Source organism: Myotis lucifugus, unplaced genomic scaffold (genome assembly GCF_000147115.1).
Source record: "Myotis lucifugus unplaced genomic scaffold, Myoluc2.0 scaffold_952, whole genome shotgun sequence".
In the NCBI taxonomy this organism is placed as follows: domain Eukaryota; kingdom Metazoa; phylum Chordata; class Mammalia; order Chiroptera; family Vespertilionidae; genus Myotis; species Myotis lucifugus.
In genome coordinates this window covers 101,146-119,212 of record NW_005872000.1, presented here as the reverse complement: position 1 = coordinate 119,212, position 18,067 = coordinate 101,146, and the positions used below count along the sequence as shown (strand labels likewise).

General features: G+C 58.8%; 1 protein-coding gene across 1 annotated transcript in view; it reads left to right on the top strand.

Annotated features, from left to right (window-relative positions):
• The window catches only part of ATP2A3 (ATPase sarcoplasmic/endoplasmic reticulum Ca2+ transporting 3), a 23,054-nt gene extending 6,599 nt beyond the window's left edge, over positions 1-16,455 (top strand). The window contains 11 exon segments of the mRNA XM_006110037.3: positions 65-196; positions 560-685; positions 1,767-1,985; positions 2,095-2,430; positions 4,660-4,880; positions 5,767-5,969; positions 6,549-6,634; positions 11,015-11,148; positions 11,632-11,749; positions 12,245-12,356; positions 15,009-16,455. Coding sequence (XP_006110099.2) covers positions 65-196; positions 560-685; positions 1,767-1,985; positions 2,095-2,430; positions 4,660-4,880; positions 5,767-5,969; positions 6,549-6,634; positions 11,015-11,148; positions 11,632-11,749; positions 12,245-12,356; positions 15,009-15,028 — 1,707 coding nt within the window. The 3' untranslated portion in view covers positions 15,029-16,455.
• Positions 16,456-18,067: the final 1,612 nt, after the last annotated feature.

Below are 18,067 nucleotides of genomic sequence, written 5' to 3'. Positions count from 1 at the left end.
AGGTGAGGCTGGGAGCCCTCTGGTGCCACCCTTCCCCTTACTCCTGTACCCGGGGCCCCTCCAGGCCAAGGGCGTGTATGAGAAGGTGGGAGAGGCCACAGAGACAGCCCTGACTTGCCTGGTGGAGAAGATGAACGTGTTCGACACCACCCTGCAGGACCTCTCCCGCGTGGAGCGAGCTGGCGCCTGCAATGCGGTGAGCAGGGTGGGGGCTGGGCCTTCTGGGGCCTCTGGGGAAGGGAGAGAGGAGGACAAGTCCTGGGAGGCTTCTGGGGGAGGAAGGACCTCAGACCCTCGGACTCCTTGGCTAGGAAGAAAATCGAGGAAAACACCGAGTGAGGCCAGAGACTTGGAGTTGGGAAGTGCACAGCATGGCGAGGAATTGTCAACCTTACGGCACTCTGGGGCTGGAGAGGGAGATGGAGGCCTCACACGCCGGGGGCAGAGGAGGGACGCCATCCCTCTATAGCAAGAGGCTCTTCAGAGGCGGAGTGGCTGGCGAGAAAGCAGCGGGTCGCTGGCTCTGCCCCTCACGCCCTGACCCACCTGGGCCCCACAGGTCATCCGTCAGCTGATGCGGAAGGAGTTCACCCTGGAATTCTCCCGAGACCGGAAGTCTATGTCAGTGTACTGCACGCCTACCCGCCCCGGCCAGGCGGCCCAGGGCAGCAAGATGTTTGTGAAGGTGGGAGCTGCCTGAGTGGCTGGGGCCTCTACATGCGCGGGGTCCCTGGGGTCCCTGGTCTCCCGTCCTCTGAAGAGCACAGGCTGCAGCTGTGAGAGAGGAAGGGAGATGTGAGGCTCACCGTCAAACAGTGGACCCGGAACCAGGGTGGTTGCCTGCCTGGGGGGACTGGGAGCAGGATCCGGACATGGTGGAGGGACAGCCAGGGACAGGAGCTGAGGCCTCCCCTCGCCATGGTCCCCGCCCGCTCTGGGCTGAGGCACTGCCTGGCCACACGACCTTGGGGTCACCCATGCTCTGCTGGGGGCGCTCAGGCTCCCCATCTGAATAGCAGGGCTAGGCTGGCAGCCCTGTGCCTCTGGCTGGGGGCGTGGAGGTGGTTGGTGCCCCTCTTCGGTGCTCCTTCCCAGAGAGGGACGGAACCCGCCCCATCCCATCCAGACCTCCGCCTGCAGCACCTCCTGTCGCTGCTTTGGAGCCTGAAGGAGGCATCGCAGCCCTGACTTCACCTACAGTGGCGGCGGCGTCAGCCCCTGTTGGAATGAAAGGCTTCTGTGGGCGGCTTGGGCGGCTTCGAGAACGCAGCCCTGCCTTCGGGGAAAGGGAGAAGGCCCTGATGGAATGTTCAGGGCAATTCCCAGGCGTGGGGGGAGGTCTGAGGTGCAACCTCGAGGTCACTGAGGAGCCTGCCACCCCCAGACCCCTTCTCAGAGCCACACCCACCACACCCTCTGTGTGACTCTATTCTGGTGCCCCAGCAGGGCCCAGCCTGCCTCCTGCTGCTGAGCCCTCTATAGAATTAGGGTCCCCCTTCCCCCCACAAGGCTGCAGTCATCTCCGCACAGGCTGGTGGGGGGAGGGCGCCATCCGTGGGGGCCATGGCCCGCCCGTTCCCTTGGGGTCTTCTCACAGCGGGGCCACTCGGTTCCCACTCGGAGCTTTCAGAGGGCGGATTCTGGTCCTTGCTTGGCTGCATGTCCCCCTGGGTGGCCTGTCCCCATACCTGGGCCGCAGTTTCCAGGTGGGTCAGGAGGGAGGAGACGGGTCCTGACCGACAGAGTTGCCCCTCCCCATGCTGCAGGGGGCTCCGGAGAGTGTGATCGAACGCTGTTCCTCAGTCCGAGTGGGGAGCCGCACGGTACCCCTGAACACCACCTCCAGGGAGCAGATTCTAGCCAAGATCCGGGACTGGGGCTCGGGCTCGGACACGCTGCGCTGCCTGGCCCTGGCCACCCGGGACGCGCCCCCGAGGAAGGAAGACATGCAGCTGGATGACTGCAGCAAGTTTGTGCAGTACGAGGTGGGTGCCGGCGGCCCCGGGGCGGGGGCAGGCGTCTGCCTGCAGCGGCTGGGCGGGCAGCAAGGGGAGGATGGCCCCGGCCCCCACTGGCATCTGCCCCTCCCTACAGACGGACCTGACTTTCGTGGGCTGCGTGGGCATGCTGGACCCTCCGCGGCCCGAGGTGGCTGCCTGCATCGAACGCTGCCACCGGGCGGGCATCCGTGTGGTCATGATCACGGGGGACAACAAAGGCACGGCCGTGGCGATCTGCCGCCGGCTCGGCATCTTCAAGGACACGGAGGACGTGGTGGGCAAGGCCTACACGGGCCGCGAGTTCGATGACCTCAGCCCGGAGCAGCAGCGCCACGCCTGCCGCACGGCCCGCTGCTTTGCCCGGGTGGAGCCCGCACACAAGTCCCGCATCGTGGAGTACCTGCAGTCCTTCAACGAGATCACCGCCATGGTGAGGCCGCAGGCGGGAGCCGGGGGAGGTGGTGCGTGTGGGGGGAGCACATGCCACACCGCTTGGAAAGAGCAGCCGTGAACCCCTGCCTCTGCTTCATTCCTATTTTTTCCAGCATTGTGTTACCAAAACATCTCCAACAGACAGACAGACTGAAATAATTTTATAGCGAGAGCTTATATATCCACCATCTAGAACAGTGATGGCGAACCTTTTGAGCTCGGCGTGTCAGCATTTTGAAAAACCCTAACTTAACTCTGGTGCCGTGTCACATATAGAAGTTTTTTGATATTTGCAACCATAGTAAAACAAACACTTATATTTTTGATATTTATTTTATATATTTAAATGCCATTTAACAAAGAAAAATCAACCAAAAAAACGAGTTCACATGTCACCTCTGACACGCGTGTCATAGGTTCTCCATCACTGATCTAGATTCTGCAAATCACCTCTTGTTATAATGGCTTTAGCACATCCTATCCATCTGTCCATCCTTAATCCATCTTTTGTTAGATGCCTTTCGAAGTTGTAGGCATCAGTCCCCTTCGCCCTCACGTGCTTCAGAATGCATACTCTAGAGAGCAGTGTTTGTGGTTCCATTTTTTTCCCTTTTTAAGGTAAAACTTGCATGTGGTGAAATGCACGCATTTTAAGCATGGCATTCATTTGGCGAGTTCTGGCAAATGACCCACCTGTGTCATCCAAACCCTTAGAGGGAGCATTACCATCAACCTGTGAGTCTCCCACCTGCTCCTCCCCGCGGGCCCCTCTCCCGCAACAGGCAACAGGCAACCTCTGTGCTGATTTTTCCAAGACAGTGTTGCCTGTCCTGGATTTTCATGTGAATGGAATCACACAGTGCGTACTCTTTTGTGTCTGGCTTCTTCCTTTTGAGATTTATCCGTGTTGCTGCGGGCTTCAGTAGATGATTGCCTTTTCAATTGTTGAGTAGCATTCCATTGTGTGAGTCCACCACAGTTTATTCTTTCTCCTGTGCATGGACGTGGGGTTTGGGCCCAGTTTTCTCTCTCGTTCTTTTTTTTATATATATGTTTTTTTTAATTGATTTCAGAGAAGGGGGAGAGAGATAGAAACAGCAATGATGAGAGAGAATCATTGACCGGCTGCCTCCTGCACGTCCCCTACTGGAGATCGAGCCTGCAACCTGGGCATGTGCCCTTGACTGGAATCGAAACTGGGACCCTTAAGTCCACAGGTTGTCGCTCTAGCCACTGAGCCAAACCAGCTGGGGCCTCTCTCATTCTTGATTGCTGAACTATTCATCAACACTATCTCACTTTTGACTTAGACCTCGTCCGTGACCTGGCCTCTGCTATTAATTTTGACCTCCAGCCTAACCCAGTCCTTTACCTTCACCTTAATCCTGACCTGTGGCTCAGCCTGGACTTGGATAATGAACTGGGCACCAACCTTGACTTGATTACTTGAAACCTTGTTCTTGACTGTATTGTTGACCTTCACAAAGAAGGTCATCTTGACGTTGACCTTGACCACCTGAATCTGATTCTTTACTTTTAGCTCAACCCTGATATGGGTTTCAGTATTTACTTGGACCCTGACCTGATCCCTGACATTGATCTTGATTCCTCCAACCCAATACTTTATGTTGACTTCAACTTTGATCTGGCTTCCAACCTTGACTTTGACTGAATGCCAGCTTTGACCATGACATCACTCCTGATATGGGCCATAGCCTTGATTTGGCCTCTGACTTTGACTTGACCTCCACCTTAATCTAATTTTTAATCTTGAGCCCGAGTCCAGTCTTGACCTTGACCTTCCCCCTCGACTCCAGCCTTCACCTTGACTATAATACTTACCTGGTCCTTGACCTGAGCCACAACCTTGACCTCATTTTTGACTTGCCCTTAACTTTGTCCTTAACAGAAACTTTATCTTCTGCCCTACATCCAAACTAAATTTCATCCCCACCCTCATTGTTGACCCACCCTCCTGCCCACCTCACCATCTCCTCCGGTCTTAGACCTGGTCTGCTCCCCAACTTTGTCCTTGTCTTCACTCCTTGCCTTCCCTGTAGCCTCATCCTCAGCCCAGTTTCTAAGCTCATGACCCCACCATTTGTTCTGTCCAGCTGTCTGCTTCCGTGGGGACATCCTCTGAGCTTGGGGATAGACTGAGTTGAAGGGAGTTTGGGAGATAGAAAGGCACTGTCTCAGGTGTGAACCCACCTAACCTGGTCTCCAGACTGGAGATGGGGTGAATGACGCCCCAGCCCTGAAGAAAGCAGAGATCGGCATCGCCATGGGCTCCGGCACCGCCGTGGCCAAGTCAGCAGCAGAGATGGTACTGTCAGATGACAACTTTGCCTCCATCGTGGCTGCAGTGGAGGAAGGCCGGGCCATCTACAGCAACATGAAGCAATTCATCCGCTACCTCATCTCCTCCAACGTGGGCGAGGTCGTCTGGTGAGGCTCCATCCCCTCTTCCCAGCCCTCTAGACCATACGCATCCCTGAGACCAGGGAAGCGCCCGTTCCTGGGATGGGGCTGCTGGGATGGAGGAGCCTGTGACTTGCCCTGGCTGGGGCCTTACAGGGTCTCACCTCGGGTGGGCCAGGATGGGGACACCTGTCATTCTCGAGGCCCTGGTGTACCCAGCCCCTGAGGAGGTGCCTGAAAAGTCCTCTATCATCCCTCCAGCCCTAACCTTCCCACTCTCAGAGTCATGCAAGATGGGAGAACTAGCCCCACCTCTGGGCAGTGATGTGTTTGTGTGTGTCCATGGAGGCTGCACACGGTTGTGAGTGCAGTGGTGTGGGTGCCTGAGTGAGAAGTGTGTGTATGTGTGTGCACCTGTGTTCTGTTGCATCTTTGGGGTGAGTACAGGCACAGGGATTTGTGCAGGTGTATGGTTGTGTACACACTTAGGTCAGCATGTGAGAGATGGCTGTGGGGGATGGGGAGCTCATGTTTGCCTGGACACGTGAATTCTGCATCTCTGTATGTGGGGCAAGTGTGTAGGTGTTTGCTGGTGTTTGTGGTGATTGTGTATCCTGTGCTGGGTTTTTGCTCATGTCTGTGAACAAATGTGTATATGCTTGGGCACCACTGTCCACATGTGTATGCCCCAAAGAGGACTATGTCCTAGCAGGAGAGGCCTGAAGAGCAGATATGACCAGGCTCCAGAGCTGGGACTGGGGGAGCCAGGGGCCCAGTGTGAGGCAGAGCTATGTACACACACCTCTCACTCATGCACACACGTGAGAACTGGCAGGGCGAGGCTGGGCTGCTGAGGAGGGTGGGAGCTGGGCCCTCCATTGGCGGGGGCTGGAGCCTATGACTCTGGTTCCAGCATCTTCCTCACGGCAATCCTGGGCCTGCCTGAAGCCCTGATCCCTGTGCAGCTGCTCTGGGTGAACCTGGTGACGGATGGCCTGCCTGCCACCGCCCTGGGCTTCAACCCTCCAGACCTGGACATCATGGAGAAGCTGCCCCGCAACCCCCGTGAGGCCCTCATCAGCGGCTGGCTCTTCTTTCGATATCTGGCTGTTGGAGGTAAATGGGGGACCCCAGCTCTTGGGGGGGGTTCCAGGAGTTTCCTAAGACCCTATATCAGTTAAGCTTGCAAACTGCAGACAGTATGGCTCAGCCTGGCTTGTGCCAAAAGAAACTATGTGAGCTGATCTAACTGAACAGAATAGAGCTGGCTTCAGGCATGGCTGGACCCAGGCCTCAGACAGTCGTAGCACTGGCATATTTTGGCTCTGCCTCAGCTCCGTTCTCAGGCAGGTACCTCTGTGGTGGCAGAATGGCTGTGGCAGCTCCAGCCTTCGTGCTTACTCCATTGCAACCCCAAATTCAATAGGAGAAAGAGCTTGTTACCATACTATTCCCTCAGTAGTAGGGTAAAAGCCTCAGGCCTGTTCTCATTGGCCCAGATTGGTTTACCTGCTTGTCTCTCAGCCAATCACTGTGGCCAGGGGTGTGACACGCCGAGTGCCAGTCAGGGCCCACCCCTGGCTCATGTGGCCTAGAGAGGGAGAGGGTGGTGTCAGGGAATTATTGGGGAGGGGAAGGGATGCCGGAAAACCACAGTTGTCCACTGTAGCTGGTTTCCTCCTGCCCTCCCTGCAGTGTATGTGGGCCTGGCCACCGTGGCTGCTGCCACCTGGTGGTTCCTGTACGATGCCGACGGACCTCACATCACCTTCTACCAGCTGGTGAGTGACAGCCAGGGAGCCTGTTGGGGTGATTTCCGAGTTGGAGTTTCAGGGGAAAGGGGCTCAGAGAGCAGCCCGGCCCCCGAGCTGGACACGAGGCTACTCCCTCTCCCAGGCTTTTAGTTAGGGGGGACCAGGGGCATGACTGCCCATGAGCGTCTTACCTTCATTGAGGAGCCCCCAAAACATTGAGGCTCAGAAAGATGAGCCCCTAAAGGATGCAGCTTCAGGCAGAGGGTCAAACTGGAGAGATTAGGAACCTGCTAGGCTTCCCCCCCCTCCTTATAACCAACATATTTTTTGGAACAGGGACCCCCTGACCTCTCGAAGTCACCTGGCTGGCAGGTGCCCTCCACAGGGCTCTCTTAGCTCAGCACAGTTCTGGAAGCAAGCAGGGAGATCCCCCCAGCCTCTGTCCATCAGTCTGTCCCTCTGTCTGAGCAGCCAGGGTATCTCCTTTGCTTGCAAGAGCCTTCCGGCGGGTGTGTGGGTTTGTCGTTGAAAGCCGAGAGCAGCAGGGACACAGGGTTTCCTTCCGAGTGCCGCCTTTGCTACTTTCCTGCAGACAGAAGAACCCGCGGGAGGGGCCCTGACTCCTGCCCCATCCCTGGAGTGTCAGGGGACCGCCCTGAGGGCAGTGCCGGGGCCGGGCTACCATCGCTGGCCCTCCCTGGGGAGCCTGTGATTTCAGGGGTTCCCCGGTGTTCCCATCTAGGTTGAGGCAGTCCAGGGACACTTTCCTGGCACCTGTTAGCCCTCAAGCACGTGGGCAGCAGTATAGGGCGTGGGCCCAGCTCTCACCCCAGAGGCTGGTGCCCCCAGCCCTCAGGAGATGGCAGGTGCTCGGCACCTCAGCTAATTTACCGCCAGCGGGAGGCCCAGGGTAGAGAGGGGGCCGTGCTGACCATCCCTCGGCTGCCTTCTTCCAGCCCCGTCTTTACTACCATCCTTTATACTGCGGATCCCAAATCTCCAAGGACCTACCCACCCCCCACCTTCTGACTGCAGACCCATGTGTCCAGCTGGCTCTCTCCTCCGGGATATCCCACAGACCCATGACACGAACCACTTTCAAAATCAAACCTGTCACCCGCCCCCAAATCCTCTCTCTCCTCCCTCCCCATCTCAGGTTCACTATCTGCCTGTCACCCAAGCCAGACACCTGGGGGTCATGCCAGGCACATACAGTGGGGCCTTGACTTACGAGTGTCCCGACTAACGAGTTTTTCTAGATACGAGCTGTCTCTCGGCCGATTTTTTGCTTTGAGTTGCGAGCTAAAATTCGGGTTACGAGCCAGCTTCAGATACCCCCCCGCTAGTTGGCGCAGCGAATGTCACAGTGAACGCCACAACATCAGCCCAGCATCACGTGTCTCACTCGTTCACTTTTTGATTTGACATACGAGTAATTTGAGTTACGAGCTCCATCACGGAGCGAATTAAACTCGTAAGTCAAGGCCCCACTATATTCCCAATCGGCCTCCATTCTTCCCGGTGCCACCTTCCCAATAGTCCTCTCTGGTCATCCCCTTTCTCACTTATCCACTTGGCCAACCAATGGCTGTTAGGCACCGACTGTGCCAGGCACAGAGGACCAGGGCTGTGGCAGTGCCCGAGCAGGCGGAGTCTGCAGAGAGCTGGGGTCTGGAGCGGGAGAGCCTTGGAAATGGGCAGTCACACGTCAAGGTGGGAAGCCTTTCAGCAGAGACAAGGCAGGTGGCCGTGGGACCGGAGGTGGTCCAGGCTTAGACCTCAGGTACAACTCTCAGCTCTAGTTGTTGGAGTTTCGGGAGAGGAGCCCAGAGCCCCTGAGTTCCTGGAATAAGCTGTCCAAAGGCAGCAGAGTGGTTCCGAGCACGGAGCAGGGAGCCGGACCCAGCCCCGGTGCACACCCTCGTGCTCCCACACGCTAGCGGGGTGACAGGACAGCTACTGAACCTCGCGGTGGCTTTCCTCCTCTGTAAAACGGACAACGGTCCCTTCTCCTAGCGTATCGAGAGGATTAATCAAGTCAATACTTGTTAAGTGCTTACCTGTGGTCGGCAAACTGCGGCTCGCGAGCCGCATGCGGCTCTTTGGCCCCTTGAGTGTGGCTCTTCCTAAGCCTTAGGAGTACCCTAATTAAGTTAATAACAATGTACCTACCTGTATAGTTTAAGTTTAAAAAATTTGGCTCTCAAAGGAAATTTCAATCGTTGTACTGTTGATATTTGGCTCTGTTGACTAATGAGTTTGCCGACCACAGGTTTAGACCAACAGGGCACATGTATACGTGTTGATTAAGTTCGTGAAGCCCAGAGGAGCCTCGCAGGAGAAGGTGAAAGGGAAAGAGCCAGGGAGGCAAAGGCAAGGGGTACGCAGGGCAGTAGCTTCACCCCAAGAAACGGGCCCCACTTCCACAGGGGCTCCCCGTGGACCCGTGAGACAGGCCTGAGCACCTTCTAATAAGCAGTTGGGAGGCCTCCCTGTGACCCATGACCCGGGTATCATCGTGTGTGGCAGGTGCTCCCTGGTGAAACCCAGAAGGTCTGAACAGGGCAGGGTGCTTATGGCAAGAGCAACAGATTGATTGAAACACCTGCTGTGACCCTGTTCAGATTCCCTCCCTGTGCACATGCAGAAGGATCTGGGTGAGCACGCAGGTGCCCAAGAGGGAGGCGTGCACTGCACGCGTGCACGTGTACCCAGGGGCCACTGCCATGGCCGGAGCATTCGGCCCTCTTGGCCACTGGGTGGGTTCAAGGTATATGTTCAAGGCAACGAAAACATGCACTTGTCCCAACCAAATCCCAGAGCTTGCTTTTTGGGAAAATCACACTTTCTACTTAAGACTCTCTCTCTTTTTATTTATTTATTTTTTATTAAAAAAAATTTTTTGTTAATCCTCTCCCAAGGATATTTTTTCCATTGAATTTTCTTTTTTTTTTAGAGAGAGAGTAGTGGGGGGAGGGGGAGAGAGAGAGAAACATCGATGTAAGAGAGGCACACCAATTGATTGCCTCCAGCACGAGCCCTGAATGGGCTGGGGATCAAACCTGCAACCGAGGTACGTGCTCTTGACCGGATATCGAACCCCTGACCTTTTGGTGTGCAAGCCTACGGTCTAACCCAGTGGTTCTCAACCTTCTGGCCCTTTAAATGCAGTTCCTCGTGTTGTGACCCAACCATAAAATTATTTTCATTGCTACTTCATAACTGTCATGTTGCTACTGTTATGAATCGTAATGTAAATATCTGATATGCAGGATGGTCTTAGGCGACCCCTGTGAAAGTGTCGTTCGACCGCCAAAGGGGTCGCGACCCACAGGTTGAGAACCGCTGCTCTAACCTCTTAGCCACACCAGCCAGGCTACCTCTTTTTACTAAGCTAAGACATCTAGCCAGGCCACCGACTTTTGTACTTTCTCACCCTGCATGAACGTGCCAGCAGCCCGTTCCGGCTGAGTCAGCTCCCCGTGGTTGTGCATTGTGGGAAAGTGGAGGTCAGACGGACCGTCATTTCACAGGTTTCTCTTTGAGGGTTATTTTCACAACCCATGGCCCCAGTTTCTACACCCTTCGCTTCAAAGATCTGAGTTCAGATGAGACTCCAGAGGACAAACGTACGTTACAGGACAAGGGCGCTGTTTAACGTCAGGCTTGTTCACACTCCTCCCGTGACGCGGAAGGGAGCGAGCCGGGCTCTCCCGCGGGCTCGGTTCTGCACTTGTCACAGCAGCTCCGCGAGCGAGGTTCAGGGTGGAGGAAACTCCCCGGGGGCTGTGCGGGCGGGCGAGGGCCACTTCCTGAGCGACCCTGAGCGCTCCTTGCTGATTACGGAGGAGGTGGACCTGAGACGGTGTCTGGCGATTCCTTAGTTCAAAAGCAAAGGGCAGATCAGGCGGAGCCCCATTTCAGTGGCATAAATGGAGGAGGGATGAAAGGAATCGGATGTATCAGTACCGAACAGGGCACATGTACTCACTTTCTACCCTCCAAAGGTGAACTCCGTTCAAGCATCATTTTACTGGTTTTCCCAATGTTTACGCATTCAGTGTTCTCAGTTCACCACCAGCCCTGCTCCTGAGCCTGCCCCCTGAGCCCAGCTCCCCCTCCCCCCACTGTCCTCCCCAGCCTAATGCCAGCCGCTCTCTCTGTCCCAGACGGTCTGCCCTTCTCCCTGGCCCAGTGCTGGCCACCTGCCCCATCTGGGCCAGCACCCCTCCCTCGAGCCACCGCGTGGCAGCCCTTTCTCCCTGGCCATGTGGAGTCCTCAGATGTGGGCGAGAGGTGGAGTGAGGCTTCCTTCCCACAACCAGCGCCGTCCGTCCCTGACCGCTGTTCTCCCCGACCCCGCCTGACCCCGCCTGACCACACCTGACCCCACCACCGTTCCCTCAGAGGAACTTCCTGAAGTGCTCAGAGGACAACCCGCTCTTTGCCGGCATCGACTGCGAGGTTTTCGAGTCGCGCTTCCCCACGACCATGGCCTTGTCTGTGCTGGTGACCATTGAAATGTGCAACGCCCTCAACAGGTGAGCTGGGCAGAGGGGCCCGGAGCTGGGGGTGAGGGCATGGCGGCTGAGGCTTCAGACTAGGGGGCTGAGGGTCAGGTGGGGCCCAGGATTGGGGTCACAGGTGTCCAGTATTGTAGTATGAGGGCTCGGGGGCCCAGGATTGGGTCTGAGTGTCAGAGGGATCTAAAGAGAGTTCTACGAGTCAATGGGGCCACAATGGGAACCCAGAGGACAAAGAAGGCCAAGATTGGGGTCTGAAGAAATAGAGGGGCCAGGATTGGGTTTGAGGGACAGAAAGGGGGTCCAGGCCCCCGTGGGCTGAGCGGGCAGCAGTGACACCCCCCTTCCAGGTGCACTGACCTCCCAGAAGTGCTCCGTCCTCAGACCGATTAGGGACATGCTGAGGCTCAGGCCACCCCTCACCTCCACACGGGGGTGGATGGGCCCACGGCAGGGCTGCCTGCATCCTGGCCCAAGGTGAGCGCCCTGTGCCCTTGGCAGCGTCTCAGAGAACCAGTCGCTGCTGCGGATGCCACCCTGGCTGAACCCCTGGCTGCTGGCAGCTGTGATCATGTCCATGGCCCTGCACTTCCTCATCCTGCTCGTGCCGCCCCTGCCTGTGAGTGGGGCGCCCCCCTACGCCCTTCTGCAGCTCCCGAGCGACCAGGTCCAAGTCCTCTGACCTACAGCCCAGGCCTGGTGGCTTTGCCCTGGGCGGCCCTGGAGGATGGGAAGGGGAGGTCTGAGAGGTTCACCGCACGGGGCCTGTGCTCAGCCCATGACAAGCCACCGTCCTCCAGATAGGTCCCCACATTGGCAGCCCCCAGACTTGGGGAACAGAAGGGGTGGGGGTCCCCCAAGGGAGGGGCAGGAGGACAGACTACGCTCTTCCCTGGTGCGGAATCCCTCCCACTGCCCAACGGGACCAGGGGGATTGGTCCTGGGGTGAGGCTGGGAGGGCACTTGCAGCAGAGAAAGCGGGTGCACAGGGATCTGGGGTGGGGCCTCGGGGGGAGTCCTGGACGTCCTCGGGGAGAGTCCCTGCGGCCTGGGGGATGAGCCTGTGGCCTGTGGGGCACGGGACAGCCCTTCCTTTAACCAGCCTCCCCCACAGCTCATTTTCCAGGTGACCCCACTGAGTGGGCGCCAGTGGGGGGTGGTGCTCCAGATCTCTCTGCCCGTCATCCTGCTTGATGAGGCCCTCAAGTACCTGTCCCGGCACCACGGTGAGTGGGAGCCCTAGCCCCCCGATCCTGCCCGCCTCTGCCATCCGGCTGCTGCGAGCGGTGCCGGCATCAGCCTCTGTGGCTGTGGGGGACGTGAGGGGCTCTGGTGGCTGGGGCCCGAGGTGTCTGCAGGAGTAGGGACCCTGGGAGCCCGTGGGGGCGCTGCTCAGGGCCACGCTGCCTCTCGCTCACCTTCCTGCCACCAGCCCTGCACGGCCAGGCTCGCTGGGTCCTCCCAGGCCTGGCCTCCGACTTCTCTGGACGGGGCCTGTCGTTATCCAGGCCTCCACAGAACAGTCTCCCAGGCCTCAGTGGGCAGCGCCGACCCACCAGCCCCCAGACCACACCGGGTTGGCCTCTTTGGTGTCACCTTGTGGGCGGGGAGAGGGGTGGTTCTCTGTTTCTGAATTGACAGCTCTAGGTCCGCCTTAACCTAGGAATCGAGGGCAGAAGGGCAGGGGTTGGGGTGGGGGCTTCTGCCTGAGGACCTCAGAGTGGGTGCTTCTGCCCTGCGGCATCGCCTCACGGTCAGGCAGCTGGGGAGAGGGAGGAAGCAGAGGCGAGAAATTCCTGGTTCCAGGGACCTGGAGCCAAGGAGGTAGCGCCATGGCCAGGCTGCTGGAAGCCAGGGTTCCACCCGCAGTGGCAGTGGCGAGGCCCGGCTGGGAGCTGGGTCCCTGAGGCCATCTCAGCAGGAATGTGTCCCGGCCCCAGGGGAGGGAGCCTGGAGGGCTAGAAATAGAGCTGTCACTTCACTGGGGGAAGGCATGCGATCCCTCATCTCCCCCCCATCTCCCACGCCAGCCAGCCCTCCTGGGTGCTGCAAATACTTCATTTTATTAGAAAGGCTGAAAAAAGCTGTCCTTCTCTCTCTGGCGAAGCTGGCCCACCACAGATCTGTCCAGAGGGGGGCCTGGCATGTGGGGGGTGGGGGAGCCCAGAGGGTGGAGGTGGGTGCTCAGACAAAGCAAGGCCTATTGGAGCCCGCGGGTGGGGTAGGGGCAGCCCCTGTCTGGGGGAGGGGGAGCCGTCCAAGGCATTCTGAGCGGATACTCCTGGGGAGGTGCAGGTAGGGAAATGGGTCTGTGGCCTAAAACCCCATCCACGGGAGCACAGGGTGGTCTAACCAGGAAATCCTCTGCCAACCTTGACCACACTGACTCACCTGCGAAGCCACGCCTCCTGGGCATGTGGCCGGCTCGGGCAGCTTCTCCGTCTCCCTCAAGAGCCTTCCCCAAGTGGCCACAGCTGCCAAGGGGTTCGGCTCATTTTCTTGACAAAACTTAAAGGTGAGAAAATGTCTCGGCCAATGGGGAAAGGCGGAGTCGTGGGCACTGCCCAGCTCAGGCCGTTGGCGTGAAGGACTCTGGGCCCAGGCGCAGGGCGCGGGGCCCTGGCCGATGGGACAGGTGGGGCAGAACGGGGCCTGGAGGAGGGCGGGATGAGCAGGGCTGGCGTCCCTCGTGGGGCTGGAGCTTGGAGTGCAGGGCAGAGAGGTGAGGCCAGAGGTGAGACAAGGCCTCAAATGCCAAGGTGAGGACCCCGGACATTATCCTCAGGGCCATGGGAACCACAGAGGGTGGACGCATGGGAGGGATGGGGGAGCATGGAGGATGGACGGACAGATGGGTGACACTGAAGGCAGGAGGCCGGTCAGGGGAGAAGGCCCAGGCCCAGAGCTAGTCCCAGGCAACCACTCCTCATCCACCATTAACCTGAGATGCTGACCATGGTCCCAGAGAGGTTTGGCTTTAAAAGGTGGTGCCCTGCTGTCGCTGGAGCCCAGACAGCTCCCTCTCCTTGTGCGGCTGCAGTCCCTGGGGCCTCCTCAAGCCGACGGGGCGGGGGTGAGAGAGGGGACCCTGTTACGTTCCCAAGCCAGTCTGGTGGCCTTTTAGGGAAGTTTTGCTGAGGCCCGATGCTCATGGCCTCAGTGTGGTTTATGGGGTGTGTCCTGGGGAGAATTGTGGATCCCGGGTCAACACCAGGGGTTGGGGGGGGCCTCCTGCCCCACCCACTGGCTCTCCCAGGTGTGGCTGAGCAGCTGTCAGGCAGAGGCCCGAGGGCTGAGCTGAGGGGAGGGGAAGCCTGGAGAGGCCGAGAGGGTCTGACCTAGGAGGGCCCAGCAGCCTGGCCTTTACTCTGAGGGCGGTGGGGAACCCCAAGGGGCTGATGGGCCGGATCTGAGGTGTGATGCCAGGGGTGGGAAGGTGATGGTGAGGTAAGATGGCAGCTGAAGGCAGGCTGAGAGGCCTTGCACCCGGGGGCAGGAGAGAGAGAGAGAGAGAGAGAGAGAGAGAGAGAGAGAGATAAGCTGGTGGGATGTGGGTGGGGAAATCAGCAGGCTAGGGAGGGGTCAAGGCCGCATGGTGTCTAGCTGTCATGATGCTGGACTGTGGTTCTTAACATTAAAAACAAGAAGCGATGCACTGTCGGGGGGAGGAGTGGGGGGGGGCTGGGGGCTGACGGAACACGTGGTGTGCAGGAGCCGGGGCATCTGGGCGAGCGTGGGCTGCCGCTCAGGAGATGCAGGGTCCGGGGGCCGCTGAGTGGGGTTGTGTGGGAGAAATGCGGGGTGGAAAGGCGGAAGGAACCAGCCTGGATGTGTGCTCTCATCACACAGCCTAACACACTCTCCGGTGTGTCTTCCAGAAGAAAAGGACCGGAAGTGAGCGCAGGGGCAGAGCGGACTCTCCAGCGTGTACCTCATCCTGATGGTGCCCAGCATTCGCCCACTCCCGCCTGCCACCACGCCGGCCAGCCACTCGCCCACCGAGCCCTCCCGACTGAGGCTGGACTGGCCCCCGGTCCTGTCCCCATGGCCGTCGTCCCCTCTTTGTCTGCCTGGGGGCCCTACTGCATGTCTCCGGGACACTCCTGGGGAGTTTGCCCTCGAAGCTCTGGCCCGGGAGGGGCCTGCCCATTAGCCAGAGCTGGTGGCCAATCCTGAGACGCAGAGCCCTGCACCCCCAAATCCACGAGCACCTTCCGGAGCCCGCGCCCCCTTGCTTGGAGGCTGGGCTTTCCTCGGTGCCAGGCGTCTCTACCGACAGAGGACTCCTTCGGGCCCCGCCCTCTAGCTGTGACCTCTCACTTAGTGCCTGGTCTGGGAGCTGGTCAGCTGGGGGTGCGAGGGGGACATCTGGGCCCAGCTGTGCACAGCCAGGGCAGGCCACCCCCACACGCTCTGCGCTGCTTCCACAGAGTCGGCTCCTGAGGGCTTGGGCCTCTTTCTGTTTATGTGCGCAGGGAGCTGAAGGGTCAGAGAGACAGGAGTGGGGGGAGGAGGCTGGGCCAGGACCCTCTCCCGGGAGACAGCCAGCCTGCCTGCCTCTGCTCCGCTCACTCCTGGACTCAGGTTCTCGGTCCTAAGCAGACGACACGTGTCCTCTCGGTGCCGCCTTGTCTACCCAGCAGGGGCCGGGCCTGCCCTCTGTGTGCCTGGCAGCTGAGACCTCAGCTCTCCTGCGTCCCTGACAGCCATGCCCTCCCACCCAGTCCCACGCCTGCCCATCTCGTGGTCCGCACGGCTGGGGGACCCTGAGTCCCTGGGCTCTTGGCCTCACTCTTGGCCCCCAACCCCACACACCCGAGAGCTGAAAGGATGTCGCTCAGAATGGCCAGCTGGCAAGGCACTTCTCTCCCTCCGGCGAGATCCGTGTGGATCGTGTGTCGGGCGGTAGGGAGAGCCTCTGATGGACAGAATGTTCTTGTGACCCAGCTTTTGCCCCTTTGGCAAGAATTAGTTGTAGAAGGAAGCCCTGAGTAAATGACTGTGTCCTCTCCCTACCGAGTGCACAAAGTGATTATTTATATGCAAATCAAGACTCACATTCCTGTCCTGTCCTGCCCCCACCCGCCCCCCTTCCCCTCGGCCTGCCTTGCGACTAGTGGGCTCCAGGTTCTATGGCACCAGGTTCTATGGCACCTCTCCCACCCCTCCCCTCGCTCACAGGTTCTGGAGGGGCTGAGAGATGCGGAGCTGGACTGGGGGTGTGGGGGTGTGGGGGTGTGGGGGGGATCTTGGAGGAGGCAGGACCTTGCCCACCTGCTGACGTGCAGTTTGGTGAAATAAAGGTTGAGTGCCTGGGACATGGGAGGACGTCGGTGTCTGTGTTCCCGGAAAGTGGTCCCACCACCTGCCCTCGTCGACCTGGGGTCCCCCACCCCAGAAAGCTCCGCGAAGGTCCGAGGCGCCCCGTCGCCAGCCAGGGATCCTTGTCTTCTTCTGAAACCAGGCCCAGGGGAGGCCCGGACTTCCCGAGCCTGCTCCTCCCAGGGACCGCACTTGACCGTTTGTGCTCGTGTTCAAAGCCCTTTAAAGCAGTGGTTCTCAGCCTTCCTAATGCCTCGACCCTTTAATACAGTTCCTCATGTTGTGGCGACCCCCAATTTCATTGTGACAAATTTAACATAATTAAAGCACAGTGATTAATCACAAAAACAATACGTAATTATATATGTGTTTTCCGATGGTCTTAGGTCGGCGACCCCTGCGAAAGGGTCGTTCGACCCCCAAAGGGGTCGAGACCCACAGGTTGAGAACCGCTGCTTTACACACATGACAATTCAGCCTGAGGCTGGGAGGGGTTCAGAACTTGCCTGGGGCAGGGCTGGGCCTGGAGCCTTGGCTGCTCTGTGGGTCTACGACGCCCTAAGTTTTCTCTCGCTCGGTTTCCTTCCCCTCCTGGAGCCCGGATGCCATCTGCTTCTGGCCCTTCTGAGCCCAGCCCCCATGTGCCTCCCAGGCCTCCTCAGCTCAGAGTCTGGAGCCTCAGCTCGTGCTGCTGGAGGCCCCCTCCTGGCTCCCCGGGGGCCTGCCCCGGAGCAGGGTCTCTGGGAAGCAAATCGCCTGTTCCCCCATCCCCGGTGACCTCCTGGGGGGAAGACTCACTAGCGAAGGTTCCAGATCTTTTCAGCGGCCCTGGGAAGGGGAAGCAGTGCTGCCCACAGGCCCGAGGCAGGACTGACCACATAATGTGCTGGGCTCAGTGCCAAATGAAAATGTGGCGCCCCTTGCTCAAAGATTAAGAATTTCATAACTGGCCAAACCGATTTGGCTCAGTGGATAGAGCGTCGGCCTGCGGACTGAAGGGTCCTGGGTTCGATTCTGGTCAAGGGCATGTACCTTGGTTGCGGGCACATGCCCGGGGCGGGCGTGCAGGAGGCAGCTGATCGATGTTTCTCTCTCATCGATGTTTCTAACTCTCTATCCCTCTCCCTTCCTTTCTGTAAAAAACCAATAAAATATATATTAAAAAAAAAAAAGAAGAATTTCACAACTGACAGCAGTGAACCTGGCGCAGGCCCTTCTGAACACGGGGTCCCAGAGGCCGCACGTCCATGCAGCCAGCTGTGACCGCAGGAGCCAGGCCCGCCCTCGGGAGCGCCCAGGGTTTAGTTGGGGGGAGGGCAGAAGGGCCATCCAGCCCTCTCAGACCACAAAAACCTTCCCATCCTCCTCGTCTGCAGGGTCCTCAACCAGGGCCAGGCAGGGTCAGGGCGCACCTTACAGACCAGGAGCCGAGGTCCCCTGAGAGCCTGACACCGGGCCGGCCCGCAGGAGGCCGACAGGCAGGGCTCGGAGATAAGATGAGCCCGGGGCTTCCGGCCGCCGCCGGCCTCGGGCCAGGCCGGCCGGCATGAGTCTGGCCTTGTCCAGCCACAGCATAGAGCCCGACCGGCCAAGATGAGCAGCCAAGGTAAACAGA